Source organism: Leucoraja erinacea, chromosome 8 (assembly GCF_028641065.1).
Source record: "Leucoraja erinacea ecotype New England chromosome 8, Leri_hhj_1, whole genome shotgun sequence".
NCBI classification, from domain to species: Eukaryota; Metazoa; Chordata; class Chondrichthyes; order Rajiformes; family Rajidae; genus Leucoraja; species Leucoraja erinaceus.
In genome coordinates, this window is record NC_073384.1 from 67,608,658 (window position 1) to 67,625,512 (window position 16,855).

Sequence of the window (16,855 nt, forward strand, 5' to 3'; positions counted from 1 at the left end):
GAGGACATGGGTTTAAGGTGAAGGGGAAAAGATTTAATAGTCATCTAAGGCGTAACGTTTTCACACAAAGGGTGGTGGGTGTGTGGAACGAGCTGCCAGAGGAGGTAGTTGAGGCAGGGACTATCCCAACATTTAAGAAAGAGTTAGACAGGTACATGGATAGGACAGGTTTGGAGGAATATAGACAAAATGCTGGCAGGAGGGACTAGTACAGCTGGGACATTGTTGGCCGGTGAAGAGCCTGTTTCCACGCTGTATCACTCTATGACTCTAAATGACTCTAAAAGAAGGGTCTCGACCTGAAACGTCACCCTTTCCTTCTATCCAGGAATGTTGCCTGTCCCGCTGAGTTACTCCAGCATTTTGCGTCTCTCTACTGTGTGATTACCTTGGGGCAGAGTCATTCGCTGAAGTGATGTGTGTCCCGAACAGTTCTCATTTGACCTTTTCGTCGCAGCGATTAAAACTAAATCAACTTGCAAACAAACATCACTGTACACTTCAATTATAATACAGCAAAAAAATTTATTGAAAGGAATACAAAATACATGTTTCTGAATCCATGGTGACTCGCTGAAATAGAATACATTTGATAGCAGCATATATACACTGTCATTACAATGTCTGGTTACAGCACTGTAGAAGGTTGACAAGGTGCTTAGTATTCTCATAACAAGCTTAAATGATTGTTCAGAAAGATTAAAGAATTATGATTTTTTTTTTTAAAACCTGCGTTGTTGCAAGTTTATTTCTATGACCCTTTGAAAAAGGAGGAAAAAATTTTTGTTTTTACACTTAGGACATGAAACAAGGGATTTGAACGGAATTTAACTGAACTTACGATCATAGCAACAGCAGCAATACCAGAGCATGCTGTAAGCAGTGTCCTTTCCATTCTGCTACAGTAACAGAATATGTCATTCTCAGTTAATGAGCTGCCAATTCCAGTGACATCTCCTAAAACTAAAAAATCTGTACATACAGAAGAATCCATACAGATGCAACCTTGAGACCAGCATATTCCCGATAGATGGAATTTGTTCCGGTTTTAACCGTCAGTAATAGTGCAGTTAGACCTGTCACGGCCGACTTTGACTTTGCTGTACATCTAAATACATTGCACAGACCAGGATTCAACGGCATTTATCTTACTGCAAAGGGAAAAAATGCATCGGGCAATTTATGTTGAAATGAGCATTGATTGGCATCTACTATGGTACTCCATGTGCTTGCTCTGGAGAGGGTCCAAAGGAGGTTTACAAGAATGATCCCAGGAATGAGTAGGTCAAAACCTATGATGAGCGTTTGACAGCACTGGGCCTGTACTCGCTGGAGTTTGGAAGAATGAGGGGGGGGGACCTCATTGAAAGGTACAGAATAGTGAAAGGCTTGGATAGAGTGGATGTGGAGAGGATGTTTCCACTAGTGGGAGAGTCTAGGACTAGCCTCAGAATTAAAGGACGTTCTTTCAGGAAGGAGATGAGGAGGAATGTCTTCAGTCAGAGGGTGGTGAATCTGTGGAATTCTTTGCCACAGAAGGCTGCGGAGGCCAAGTCAGCGGATATATTTAAGGCAGAGATAGATAGATTCTTGATTAGTGCAGGTGTCTGGGGAGAAGGCAGGAGAATGGGGTTGGGAGGGAGAGATAGATCAGCCATGATTGAATGGCGGAGTAGACTTGATGTAGCAGGATTCAACCACATTTACCTCACTGCAAAGGGGAAAATTGCATCAGGCAATTTATGTTGAAATGAGTACTATGGTACTGCATTGCCCGCTGAGTGGTAAGGATGGAAGGCCATTCCGGGGGAAACTTCACTTGACTAGTGGCAGGCAGTGAAGGGAAGGTGCAGTCCCCAGAACAAGGGAAGGAACTTGAGCAGATTAGACCCTCTAAGCACATGGAATAATAACCTTCTTACTGACCAGTGACAGTGGAATGAATGGAGATAGACCACTTGCCATGTCAGTCGCTTGGCACGGTGCAAGGCAAAATGCAGAGATGCAAACCAGACTGAATAACGGGGACAGTAAAAGTAATTCACAAACATTCTCTTGAAGGATGCATGGAATAGCAGTTTTGCCAATAATGCAATGAATGGAATCTTACTGCCAGGATCCCTTTCTCAGATAAATACAATCTGATTGATTTGGACATTCCTTATTAATCCTTTATTAATTTTTTTTTTAACGTTTAGATAGTGCAGACTGATACCATCATCGGGGGAACAGCACGGAGGAGTTACCCATCCTAACGGTTCTGCTGGAATGAAACAACACAGGCAGCTGGGAGTGAAGTACACCGCTCTAATGATGCCATCAACTGATATTAATTGTGTCTGCCATCACAGTCAGAATCAGTAAATACTCCAAAACACTGCGCTTCGTGATGTCGTCAAGACCAAATGTTTCAATAATTTACAGTCAAAGAAATGAACAGAAGTAGCCACAGAAAAAAAAAACAGACAGGCATTCAAACAATCATAGTCTTATGCAATGGTTCGATTCATTTCTAAAGTGGTTGCGATGAGGAGACATTCTCATCGACATCCCTCAATGCATTCGTTACATTTTGTTCAAAGAAAAGGGAATAATCTGTCACGTTATCAAGAAGACTGTAAAAGCTTGAGGGGCGGCCAGCAAGAAGGTCACGGTGACCCAACCGCAATCCTAAAGGGGCCAATTAAGAAGAATGGGAAATGAGCGGTCGGTCATTTCCTACCGGCCGGGCAAGTCGAAAATACCCAAAAAGGTAAAAAAAGAAACCAGACTTTCTTGGCAGTGTTCAGAAGGGTGACAGGTGTGAGTGCACGGCAATCATTTCAATAGCAATTTGAATCGTGACTTTATCCTATAAAAACTAAGCTGCTCTCAGCAGTTGCCAGAAGTGCTCACCTTTCCCCTCCTCCAGCAGATCAAACATGGCCTTTTAAGGTTTTGGGTGGGGAATGGTCTTTGTCTTTTTTAAATACATATATATTTGACACTGATTCCAATTTAACCTTTCACCCTATATAAACGAATGATCCTGTTTATGTGGAATGTCTTTATTTGTTTTCATTGATCTGACACTTGAGTTCAATTAAAATTGCTCTCAGACATCAGGCTTTCCTGTATCTTCCTGCGTTAATTTCCTTCTAGCCATTCCAGTGCAGTCCCATACTAAAATCTCCATAGGAATCCGAATATCCTACAGAATCCTATTAAATCCTATAAGGCAATAAAAATCCTCCAAAATTCCCACAGGATCCTATAGATTATTAATCGAGATTTCCTCCGGGAATATTTTAATGGAATTCTAACTACTGACTAGTGGAAATGTCGTACTGCATTGCACAGCTTCAAGTGTTACATATGAAAATTCTATAGAAAAGAAATAGTGCTTTGCACAGAATTCTAAGGAAAAAAAGTGCCTTACCAGAGAGCGTCTTTATATCAAATATTTAAATGTTTTACGTTAAGAATTTCATAATTTTCAAGCACTAGCTTTAGAAAAAAATTACATTTACGGTGTTTTCCCTTCAAAAGGGAGAATGTCCGTGTGGCTTCCATCAGTTGGACTGGTGTTGGCAGTGCTCCAGGCTCACCTTGCTGAATGGGTGAGGTGACCAGTGTCTGTTTTACTCCAGTGGCTCTGTCCACCAGCCTGTCCAGCTGGGCTTCACTGTGGCTGTAATTGAGACAGATAATAGCCGTAATACCTCACCTACAAGGATAAGATTTGGTGAATTAATAGACAAATAGAAATCAAAGCAGAAGTTTGAAATCCAGAGATATCAGGAACAGTTACACAAGAACGGAATCAATTGGAATCTACCAATAACCCGTTCGTTGGTCCACATAGTTTTCAAGCACTAGCTTTAGAAAACAATTACATTATGGTTCTGTACAAGGTACAATAAGCCTGGTTTATCGACCCCTCCAGGATGGTCCTGGGCCAACAATCAAAAGCTAATATCGAGGGCACCCAATATTAGACCTACACCAAACCCAAACCAATTAGGAGCAGACGAGGGCATTCGATCCAATTAGTGATCCCAGCTACAAAGACATATGTATACAGCAATTCGTTCTTCCCCCGCACAATTAAAGCATGGAATAATCTCCACCCAACTATAGTTACCCAACCAGATGCAACTAAATTTAAAGTAGCTCTTTCTTCCCAATAACCCTTTCTGGCTTAAGCCCTCCCTTCACCACCTCCAGTTTAAATTCCATTTGGAATATTTTGGAGGACCAACAAACCAAGAACCAAGAACCCGGACAGAACATTTGGGGCATGCAAATTTATATTTCAAAAAAATAATTCAACGCTTTTTCATAAAAGTGACAAAAACATATTGGATTTGGACAACAGTGATCTGACACCAAAGGGTCGTCCAGATGATAAGGAACTGTTTATTTTTCAATTAGGTTGGAAAACGAAAGCACTGCAAAATTGAGCTTTGCATGACCATCGAGAGGTGAAGTGCATGTCAGATTCCTCCAGGAATATATCCAGCTGGAGCAAGAACCCTACAATGTCACAGCCAGAGAATTGTACAGCACAGAAAACAACCATTCATGTCAACATCTTTGCCCATCTGAACTAATCCCATGGGACCACATCTTATTGAAATGCCTGTCTAAATGTCTCTTTTATATAGTAATTGTATCTGATTCCAGCAGCTCCTCTGGCAGCATGTTCCAAATATTAACCACTCTGTGTAAAAAAAAAACTTTCCACTCAAATACTCCTTAAAGACCGTTCCTCCCATTTTAAGGCTATGCCCTCTTGTTTTCACATTTTTTATGCCACTACCATGGGGAAAAAAGGAACTGACCATCTATCTATATGCCTCTTAAAATTTAAATACTTCTGTCAGGCCGACCCGATTCTCAGCCACCTTTGCTCAAGCTCATTTGCAAACCGACTAATCATACCTCCTACATTCACATTTAAGTCATTAAAACATAACAGTACCAAGGGACTCTGCACCGATTACTTTTTCAATCGACAATAGATGCAGGAGTAGGTCGTTCGGCCCTTCGTGACAGCACCACCATTCACTGTGATCATGGCTGATCATCCACCTTCAAAACCCGGTTCCTGCCTTCTCCCCATATCCCCTGACTTTGCTATATTTAAGAGCTCTATCCAACTCTCTCTTGAAAGCATACAGAGAATTGGCCTTCACTGCCTTCTGAGGCATAGAATTCCACACAATAGACTCACAACCCTCTGGGTGAAAACGTTTTTCCTCATCTCCGTTCTAAATGGCTTACCCCTTATACTTAAACTGTGACCCCTGGTTCTGGACTCCTCCAACATCGGGAACATGTTTCGGCGTCTAGCATTTCCAAACCCTTAATAATCTTATATGTTTCAATAAGATAACCATATAACCCGATAACAATTACAGCACGGAAACAGGCCATCTCGGCCCTACAAGTCCGTGCCGAACAACTTTTTTTTCCCCTTAGTCCCACCTGCCTGCACTCATACCATAACCCTCCATTCCCTTCTCATCCATATGCCTATCCAATTTATTTTTAAAAATACCAATGAACCTGCCTCCACCACTTCCACTGGAAGCTCATTCCACACAGCTACCACTCTCTGAGTAAAGAAGTTCCCCCTCATATTACCCCTAAACTTCTGTCCCTTAATTCTGAAGTCATGTCCTCTCATGAGTCATGAGATACCCTCTCATCCTTCTAAATTCCAGTGTATACAAGCCCGGCCGCTCCATTCTCTCCACATATGACAGTCCTGCCATCCCGGGAATTAACCTAATCACGCCAGCATTGCTTTTCGATCTTAGTTTCTTAGTTTAGAGCTACAGCATGGAAACGTTTCCACACCGACCACTTTCTCATTCACTCCCGACACGAAGGGTCATTTTTAGAGAAGCCAATTAACCCACAAACCCACATGCCTGTGGGACGTGAACGGAAACAAGTGCACCCAGAGGAAACCCACCAGGTCACCAGGAGAAAGTGCATGCTCCACACACATAGCAGACGATGTCAGGATCAAACCCAGGGCTTTGACACGATGAGCAACAGCGTTACCAGCTGCACCACCCCTCATCGATACAGACTAGCCCTGAACTCTTCCAAGCTCTCTTTTAAAAGACTCACACTTATCAGATATAATTTTAGCTGCAAGCATCTGCTCCCAATATACTTCCGCCAGCTGCTCACTTATGCTGTTGAATCTGCCTTCCCCCCCTATTTAGCATCTTAACTTGAGAACCAACCTTATTCCGATTTATATTTAATTGGAACTTACAGAATTTTGATCACCGTTCCCAAAGCCGACATTCCCACCACCTGCCAGTTTCATTTCTAAGATAAGGTTGAATAATGCTCCATCTCTTAGCAAGCTGATCTACATATTGTCTCCAAAAATTCCCTTGGATACACTTGAGTATCCACCCCATTGAAGCCCCTTTACACAAAGGCAATCCCAGGCAATTTGGGGAAAAGTTGAAATCCACTACTACTATTTTGATTTCTCTAACTTCAAGTAACCCTCGCTTTCCCTCTCTCTCCGTCTCTCCCCCGTCCTAGTTCTCAAACTAGTTTCACTGTCCTGATTTAATTTTACTAATTGTATGCCTCATCGTCACCTTCCCCTCAGCTAACAATGAACCATTCTATATTTCCTTAATAACTGTCTGGTTTGATGTGTTGTTTTCACACCTTACCCTTCCATTTCTCTAGTCTCCCTCTCCCAACTCTTAGTCTGAAGAAGGGTCTCGACCCGAAACGTCACCCATTCCTTCTATCCAGTGATGCTGCCTGTCCCACTGAGTTACTCCACCATTTTGTGTCTATCTTCAGTGTAAACCAACATCGGCAGTTCACTCCTACACTCTATTATAAACCTATTGCTTTTATCCTCTTCTATGATTTGCTTGTATATCTGTTCCTCCATTTCTCATTGACTATGGAGGCCTGTAGTATAATCCTGGCAAAGTGATCACCCTTTTATTATCCCCATTTTAGTAGTAATATTTTATTATTAATGATTAATGTTTTACGTGTCATTCCTAACTGTCACTGTATGTCATGTTGTCACTTGCGGGTGGAGCACCAAGGCAAATTCCTTGTATGTGAATATACTTGGCCACTAAACTTATTCATTCATTCATTCATCTTACAGCCAAGCATAAATAAATGTGACCTCCATACTTAGTTAACCAAAGCAATTGGCCCTGTACAAGTGCAGGACGTCTCCACACCTTGCCTTTGCCTTCCATACCTTCCAGCATTTTTGTTGACAAGCAACCAATCGCCATACATGCATCTGGTGCATCATTCCAGCCAGCACTAGGATCTTAGTTCCTTCAGCAACATCGAAGCAGTTGGTTTAATTCTGCGTTTGGCATTGCCACAGAATGCCACTGCGCTGGCTGCATCGCTGTTCAGAAAATACTCGTAAAGTGTAGGCAGGTGGCGCAAAATTACTGTCCCTCTCAGCATTCCGGTTAGAATAGGGATTGTCTAATCTATCACTACAGCTAATTTCTGACCCGCAATATTCACTGCTGATTTTACTTACGTGAAACCAATTGTAACAAATGAAAACAGCCTCCATTTTAAACCATGTATTTCACAATTAGTACAACACCCTGTTTAATTCGGTCCCTTCAATAAGCAAACACAATTGTTCTGCAAATGGAACAATCATTAGAGATGATCTTATTTATTTTCCGCCCAAACCTAAATAAATCAATATAAGATGAAACTGTGCTGTAGAACGCACGCAAATGCCGTTCAGTAGATCATGCTGGATAAGATGATCTATTTAAAATCCAATAATATGTTTGAAATTGAGTTTGGAAGAATGAGAACTCAAAATGGATGTCAGTGGCGTGAATGGCTTCAAGCAGGTGCTATAAGATCTGCACTTGCTATTCTACACTTTACTGCATGCCTTTGCTTTTAACTGGTGTTTCAGTTATGCACCCTCATTGATACAGCACCAAGAACTTCAGCACAGAGCATATTTTACTTCTGGCTCATTGTTCAAATCTAACAATTGATTTCCACTGCCTTTTTGAGCTAAGAGGCACATTTAAATATTGATAACAGATCAGTAACAAAAAATGCAGAACCTCATGCGACGAAAGGACAAAAATGGGGGAAACAGCATTTAGCAGCTAGATACAAGTGAAGAAAAAGCAACGGCCATTCTAACCTATCAATCCCGCTCATGTACCTGGTGACAATCTGGGATGGATTCAAGCAGATAGTAATTTTGGATAGACACAAAATACTGGAGTAACTCAGCGGGTCAGACAGCAGCACTGGAGAAAGGGAATAGGTGACATTTTAGGTCGAGACCCTTCCTCAGACTGAGAGTCAGTGAAAAGAGAAGTTATATTATATATTAACTATATTCTAATATTATATGACTGAGTTATATCAACTCAATGTGATCACCTACATGAAGGAACACTTCAAGGGACATTAATGATTTGCAAGACCGCTTCCTGCGTAACTCCTTGGTCAATTTGTCCCTTCCCCCCCCCAAACCATCCCCTCTCCTTGTACTTTCCCTTGCTACCCCAGGAAATGCTACACTTGTCGCATTACCTACCCCCTCGACTCTATCCAAGGACCCAAGCAGTCTTTCCAGGTGAGGCAGAGGTTCACAGCACCAACTCCAACCTCATCTATTGCATCTGCTGCTCTAGGTGTCAACTGCTCTACATCGGTGAGACCAGGCGTAGGCTTGGCGATCGCTTCACCCAACACCTCCGCACAGTTCGCATTAACCAACCTAAACTCACGGTGGCTCAGCACTCTAACTCCCCCTCCCCCCTATTCTGAATCCGACCTTTCTGTCCTGGGCCTCCTCCATGGCCAGAGTGAGTCCCACCGCAAATTTGGGGAGCAGCACCTCATATTTCACTTGGGTAGTTTACACCCCAGCTGTATGAACATTGACTTCTCCAATTTCAGGTAGTCCCTGCTTTCTCCCTCTTTCCCCTCCCCTTCCCAGCTCTCCGATACCCTACTGTCTCCACCTCTTCCTTTCTTCTTCCTGCCCCCTTCCCCTCCCCCACCTCCACATCAGCCTGAAGAAGGGTCTCGACCCGAAACATCACCTATTTCCTTCGCTCCATAGATGCTGCCTCACCCGCTGAGTTTCTCCAGCATTTTTGTCTACCTGCAAGACAATGTAATTAACACTGTTGGAAGTTATTTGATGACAGCAAATAGGTGGTATAGAAGCCAGTGAGGACTGTTGTCTTAGTTTACATGAACTAGATCAGTTGGCCCAAAGAATGCCAAATGGAATTTACAGGCATGAGAATGGAAACATTTGAAAAAAGAGGAAGAGAGATGTGGGTCCAGGGGCCATTGCCCCTCAGTAGGGTTCCAAGGGGCAACGCCCCAGGCATGGGGTAAATGAGGGCAGCGCCCCCTATATGCAGACATTTTTTGATAATTGTACCTTGAAATGACACCTTCTTGCCTGTTTACCCTTAATTTATACTGTAATTTTTTTTAATTGTACCTTAAAATAACACATTTTACTTGCTTGTCACTTCTTAATTTACTCAGAAAATTTGTGATAATCAAACCTTAAAATGACACCAACTCCTTGCTTGTTTACACTTGTCATATTACACCTACACCTACTTGTAACACGATACCTGGTCCTTGCTTCTTTACTCTAATTAAGGAGAAGTATCCTTTACCAATGTATTTAAACGCCAAATGAATTTCAAATCCAACTCTTAGCAGTTAGGATGAAAATGATGATCCTTCTACTTCAAAGATGATCATATTGTGCGATATAGCTGCTCAGTCAAATTAAGTACAGTCGATAAAATATTAACATCTCAACCTGGAATTTAAGACATTATTGAAAATAACACTTCTCAAATTTTGAAATTAAAGATTTCATTTCATTCAATTTATGGTCAAATTATTTTTTTTTTAAAGAAAAATAAGTGAATATCGTTTATCTTCTTTTGATTGCTGGACATTTACAGATTGCCAGAATTTGCAAAGTCAGTGACTATTAAGGAATGCTAATTGCTGACTCAATGGCGAGTCCAAGTTGGAAATGCACAGGCAGAAGGCATCCCGACGGGCCACGGCTGTGAACTGGAAACGTGGCTAGAGGCCTTTATCGAGGCGCCGCGGTCTCGATGCCTCCCGTAGATCGCCGCGTAGAATCCCGGGTCGGAGCCTGGCGGGTAGAAGCCGGGGTCGGATGAAGCGGCTGGGGCCCGCGGGCGGCTAAGGCCCGGGTCGGCACCACGGAGGCGTGGAGTGGGGCGTCGATGGCGGTCATGGCCTCGGCAGCGGTGGTGAAGCCTCGCAACGATGGGGCCACGACGGCGGTGAAGCCTCGCAACGATGGGGCTACGACGGCGGTGAAGCCTCGCGGCGGCGACGATGCCTCACCAAATTTCAAAATCCGCGGAGATCCGCGGAGAAATCTCACGCCTCAATTTAACTCTGACTAATATGAGGTGCTGCACCTCATATTGTGTGAATATGAAGAGCAAAATCAGGACAAGAGGGTGGTGAATATGTGGAATTATTTACCACGCGCAGCTGTGGAGGCTAAGTCAATGGATCATTTTAAGGCCGAGATAGATAGATTCTTGATTAGTACGAGTGTCAGGGGTTATGGGGAGAAGGCAGGAGAAGGGGGTTAGGAGGGACAGAGAAAGATCAGCCATGACTGAATAGTGGAGTAGACGATGAGCCAAATGGCCTAATTCTGCTCATATCACTTATGACCTTATGACTTACACAGTAAATGGTAGTGCCCTGGAAAGTGTTGCAGAACAGCGAGATCTGGAACTACAGTTGCTTGGTTCCCTTGAAGGGTGACTTTAGTGAAGGTTATAATCATGAGGGGCAAGGAAAAGGTAAACACTCACTGCCTATTTCCCAGGTTACAAATTTCAGCAAGTAGCAGGCAAGAGGGGAGACCTTTAAGGGGCAACATTTTCACTCAGAGGATAATCCATATCTGGAATGAGTTGGAAGAGCAAGCTATAGCAGTAGTTGCAATTAAGACCTATAAAATGCACTTGGACGTACATGGATAGGAAGGGTTTGGAGAACTATGGGCCAAATGCAGGTAAATTAGATTAGCCCAATATGCCAACATGGTCGCTATGGACAAGGTGGGCTGAAGGGCCTGTTTCCATGCTCTACAGCTCTATGACTCTATCTCTATGTCCCCGTGACTCAACCATGGCACCATCGTTAATGCACGTGCCCTTAATGCATGTCTCCCACTGCAAGGCAAAAAGGCTGTATGTCCACAAAGAAATTGCAGAATCTTGGGAGTAGATAATAACCCCAGAGACTTAGCAGAGAAGAATGTCAGGCACAAACCCGACTGCCTCAGCTCCCGCATCTGGGAGGAGAACATACCGGGGGGGGGGGCTCAGAGATGCAGTAATCATTGACATTTTCAGGAACGCAAACAGTTCTGACTGGTCAGAGAGTAACTACTTAACTGCAATGCAGATCTGTCCATCCAAGGGCCCTTGGGTCTTCACTGCACAATGACTCCAAGATAAGGACAAGGAATCACATCAACATAGAAGAATGAGAGGGGTTCTTATAAAAAACATATAACATTCTTAAGGGATTGGACAGACTAGATGCAGGAAAAAATGGTCCTGATGTTAGGGGAGACCAGAACCAGGGGGGTCACAGTTTAAGAATAAGGGATAGGCCATTTGGGACTGAGATGAGGAAAAAACAGTTGTGAACCTGGTGGAATTTTTTGCCACAGAAGGCAGTGGAGGCCAATTTCATTGGATGTACTGAAGAGAGCGGTGGATAAAACTCTTAGGGCTACTGGAGTCAAGGGATATGGGGAGAAAGCAGGAACAGGGTATTGATTCTGGATGTTTAAGAAGAAACTGCAGATGCTGGAAAATTGAAGGTAGACAAAAATGCTGGAGAAACTCAGGGGGTGAGGCAGCATCTATGGAGCGAAGGAAATAGGCAATGTATCGACCCGAAACGTTGCCTATTTCCTTTGCTCCATAGATGCTGCCTCACCCGCTGAGTTTCTCCAGCATTTTTGTCTACCTATTGATTGTGGATGATGGTCATATTGAATGACGGTGGTGGCTCGAAGGGCCGAATGGCCTACTCCTGCACCTATTGTCTATGTTTCCAACCTCTACACATGGTGTTATTGACCTAATACAAAGCAATGACAATGGTTGTCAAATTAGGTTGCCCTCAGTAATATATCATGCTTCTTCAAATCTGCTTCAACTCACATGAATGACTTGGATCTAGGCATTGAAGGTATGGTTGCTAAATTGAATGATGAATCTAGAAAGGGAAGCAAGTTGTGAAGGGGACACAAGGTCACAAGAGGATATTGATGGGTTAAGTGAGTAAATGGAGTATATGTGAGAAAATGCAAGTTCGTTCGTTTTGACGGGAAAAATAAAAACAAGCATATTATTGGAGAGAGATTGCAGAGCTCAGAGTTGTAGAGGGATCTGGGAGTGCTCGTGCATGATTCATAAAAGACAATTGTGCAGTAATTATGCCTGCAGTAATTGTGCAGCACAGGGAATGCACCAACTCACAAACCACGCACCTACACACCACGTCAGACACCACTTGCCTCATCTCTGGTATAGTCTGTTGGCCGAACATTGGCTTCAAAGGCAGCCGTATGAAGGAACGGAACCGGAGCAGAAGTCAGTCATTCCCATCCACACACAACTGCCCTGAAATAAGATATTGGGTGGTGTCCGACATAGAGCGTAGGTGAGTGGTTTGTGAGGTGGTCCCGAATACATCTTCTCCATTTAGTCTAGTCATGTGCTGTTTAGAGTCATAGAGTGATACAGTGCGGAAATAGGCCCTTCGGCCCAACTTGCCCACACTGGCCAACAATGTCCCACCTGCCCGCATTTCACCAATATCCCTCCAAACCTGTCCTATCCACGTACCTGTCTAACTGTTTCTTAAACGTTGGGATAGTCCCTGCCTCGGGGAGAATATAACATTTTCTCAAGGAGGCTTTGAAGATATCCTTGAACTGGTTCCTCTGTCCTGTCAGTCTCTTCCCATGAAAGAGTTTGGAGTAGACGCAGGTACAATAATAACAATTAAAACACATTAGGACAGATTACTGGAAAGGGTTGATAGCTAAACGTGGGCAAATGGGACTAGCTTAGAAGGGGCAACTTCATCAACAGGGACGAATTAGGCCTAAGGGCCTGTATTCATGCTGCACGGGTACAATCAGAGGTCAATAAATACTCGGGCACTAGTTTAGTGCTTGAGACCAAGCAAACATTGCACTCTTAATAATTTTGGGTGGGTAGCGGATTGCATCTAGCACTAATACCCTTGCAATATTTGTAATTTAATTTTTCTATCTCTCATTCCTTTACAGAAACTACTTTTTTTTTAAAAAAAAGGTCTTTTAGTCGATTGGATTTTCCCATTTCCATGTTGTTGTGTAATCAGTTTCTCAGTTCCCGCTGCACCCCACCTCAATTGTTGATCATATGCAGTCAGTTTGGAAGAGAACCAAATATTGTTTGAACGTCCACACTAAATGGAGTTGAAGCTAGAGTTCATCTACTCTTTTCATCTAATTGTACCATAGCATATATATTATTTCAGTAAGATTTTATTAGCATGATTAAAATATTATAAAGAAGGGGGTGTTCTATTGCTAATGACGGGAGTTGAGCGGGAAAACTCAGAACAGACCAAGGAGCAGGCCCTAATTCAGCTGGATTTAATTTCTGGCCCGTTTGTTCATAGAAACATAGAAAATAGGTGCAGGAGGAGGTCATTCGGCCCTTCGAGCCTGCACCGCCATTCATTGCTATCATGGCTGACTGTCCCCAATCAATAACCCGTGCCTGCCTTCCCCCCATATCCCTTGATTCCACTAGCCCCTAGAGCTCTATCTAACTCTCTCTTAAATCCATCCAGTTTTTTGGCCTCCATTGCCCTCTGTCGCAGGGAATTTCACAAATTCACAACTCTCTGGGTGAAAAAGTTTTTTCTCACCTCAGTCTTAAATGGCCTCCCCTTTATTCTAAGACTGTTGCCCCTGGTTCTGGACTCGCCCAACATAGGGAACATTTTTCCTGCATCTAGCTTGTCCAGTCCTTTTATAATTGTATATGTTTCTATAAGATTCCCCCTCATCCTTCTAAACTCCAGTGAATACAAGCCCAGTATTTTCAATCTTTCCTCATATGACAGTCCAGCCATCCCAGGGATCAAACTCGTAAACCTACGCTGCACTGCCTCAATCACAAGGATGGCCTTCCTCAAATTAGGAGACCAAAACTGTACACAATACTCCAGATGTGGTCTTACCAGAGCCCTATACAACTGCAGAAGAACCTCTCTACTCCTATACTGAAATCCTCTTGCTCATTCCGTACATCTGAATAATGGGAAATGAGATTTGCCTGTACGCAAAGAATATTGCCTGACTTTGTCTGTACCATTAGAGGCTTGGGAACAATGAGCAGTGTATTGATTTTCCATGAAGACTGCATGGAACTTAATGATGGCTCGCACGGTTGAAAAATGTAACATTTGGAGACCCTTGAACCTATCTTTGATCAGACTTTACTGGACTTTATGTTGCACTAGACATTATTCACGTAATTCCCTTTATCATGTATCTGTAAACTGTGGATGGCTCGCTTGTAATCATGTATAGTCTTTCTGCTGACTGGTTAGCAGGCAACAAAAATGCTTTTCACTGTACCTCGGTACACGTGGCAATAAACTAGACTCAACATTTCTCACTAGATGGGTTCAACGTTGACAATGAAATTGGAGAGGATGTTAGTGAGCACCCAGCTACCGAGCAGCAACAACTGACGTCCATGTGGTGCCTTCTATGGAGTTCAGCACCTCCAAGATGCTAACAGGCATTCGGCAATAGCAGGGGAGAGAGAGTCAGGGAGATTACCAAAGGAAGGTCAGAGGAGGGGAGTTAAGGCAAAGATGCTGAAGGTGCGGAGAGAGGTGTAGGCGGCACGGTGGTGCAGCGGTAGAGTTGCTGCCTAACAGGCTTGCAGCGCCAGAGACCCGGGTTCGATCCCAACTACGGGTGCTGTCCGTACGGAGTTTGTGTGTTCTCCCCGTGACCTGCGTGGGTTTTCTCCGAGATCTTCGATTTCCTCCCGCACTCCAAAGTCGTGCAGCTGCACAATTGGCTTGGTGTGTGTGTGTAAATTGTCCCGAGTGTGTGTCGGATAGGTTTTAGTGTGCGGGGATCGCTGGTCGGCGCGGACTCGGTGGGCCGAAGGGCCTGTTTCCGCGCTGTATCTCTAAACTAAACTAAGAGAGGAGGAAGAGCAGAGGGATTGAGGATGAGGGATCTAAAGCGTAGAACCAAGGCAATACTGACTAGCTAATGGGAAGGCAGGCACACATCAAATCTGCGAGAGCTGATTAGAATAAAATGGTATTAGTGCAGACTGGGTGCAAGTATTTGCTTGACAGTCTATGCGGTGCAACATAGGGCTTATTTCCATGCTGCATGTATCTACAACTTCTGTCTCTCCATGACAAGTGGCGGAGGCCAAAGCTGATTATAACAGAGAGACGGGGTTTTGAATTCAGTTCAATGGAGAGAAACAATCATTTGAGATTGGCAAGGAAGGAACAGTGGGGGTTAGTGCAGGTCTCAGTGGAGGAATATTCACATCACCGAGCGACATGTCTGTCGCCTGTATGGTCGTGAGTAGTCGCCCAAAGAGTCATACCTTGTTCTGGTCGCCGCTGGGTTTTCAACATGTTGAAGATTCTCGGCCACCTGCTGCGACTCTGACGGGTGCTGGCAAGTCGCCGAATAAAATCGCGTAAGTGGGACAGGCCCTTTGGTTTATGTAGGATGGAGCCTGCAATGTTGCATGAACAGATGGTTGACCTGGAGTAATGAAAATAGAGATGGTGGTGGAAATAAGGGCAAGGGACAGAGATGCTGAAGGACCCTGGTGATGGGCAAGATATAGATCGGGCTGAAGCTTAGCCGAGTGTCAAATGTCCACACAATCGACGGAAAGGAGCTAGAGGGGGAAGGCAAATAAGATGGTGCAACCTTGCAATAAGATGGTGCTACCATGGTGGACAATCAGAATGGAGGTGAGGATTGTGGCCAAAAGTGTGGGGTGTTACCAACAAACATACAAAAGCTTGGAACAATGGCCCAGACTAAGTCTCTCTCTCTCTCCCCCCGGGAGATGTGATGACAATCACAAGAATGAGAAAACGCACACTTTTTGTGAAATTCAGTGCACTTCAAAAATTGAACACAATAGACAGAAAGGTCAAGAACAGGGAAGGATAAAGTCTTTATGCTTTCAGGCGCACACCACACTCACCCTGCATTAGAAATTATGACCACTTCCACTCACTTCATAGAATCCGACTCGGGACAGGTGGGAACAGACCTTACAATCACTGGCATAGTCACTGGGGGAAAGCTCTGTTGAGCATCAGGGGCGGGTGTGGATCTCAATTCTTTGCACCCCGTCATTCTAGATGCACTTTTAATACAACATCAAATCAGTGTCACAGGAAACTCTGTGACTTTTACAGGCTTCAAGCAAAACTCGCATCCTCTTTACACACTTTCCTTAATTGGCTTGAAGTCTTGCGGAGAAAGGGGCCATTTCATGATGGTGGAGCGGAGGAAGGAAAATGGGGGGGAGAAACAGACTTGTTACATGAAGTTTAGTGCTTCAGGAAAGACCCCATATGTCGACTGCATTTCCTTTTTGATTACCGTTTAATTAGTTTCTACAATTGATGGCACTGTTTCTCAAGGACATACATGTAAACGGCCGTGCCATCTGCCTGTAATATG

General features: G+C 43.7%; 1 protein-coding gene across 2 annotated transcripts in view; it reads right to left on the reverse strand.

Annotated features, from left to right (window-relative positions):
* Window positions 1-511: 511 nt before the first annotated feature.
* bcl11aa (BCL11 transcription factor A a) overlaps window positions 512-16,855 on the reverse strand; it is a 198,436-nt gene continuing 182,092 nt past the window's right edge. Inside the window, exon 4 of one of the 2 annotated variants that reach the window (XM_055639889.1) lies at window positions 512-3,670. In XM_055639889.1, the coding sequence (XP_055495864.1) occupies window positions 3,662-3,670 (9 nt within the window). In that variant the 3' untranslated portion in view covers window positions 512-3,661. Of the gene's footprint in view, window positions 3,707-16,855 lie in introns of both variants that reach the window. The other variant, XM_055639888.1, reaches the window with a different exon arrangement.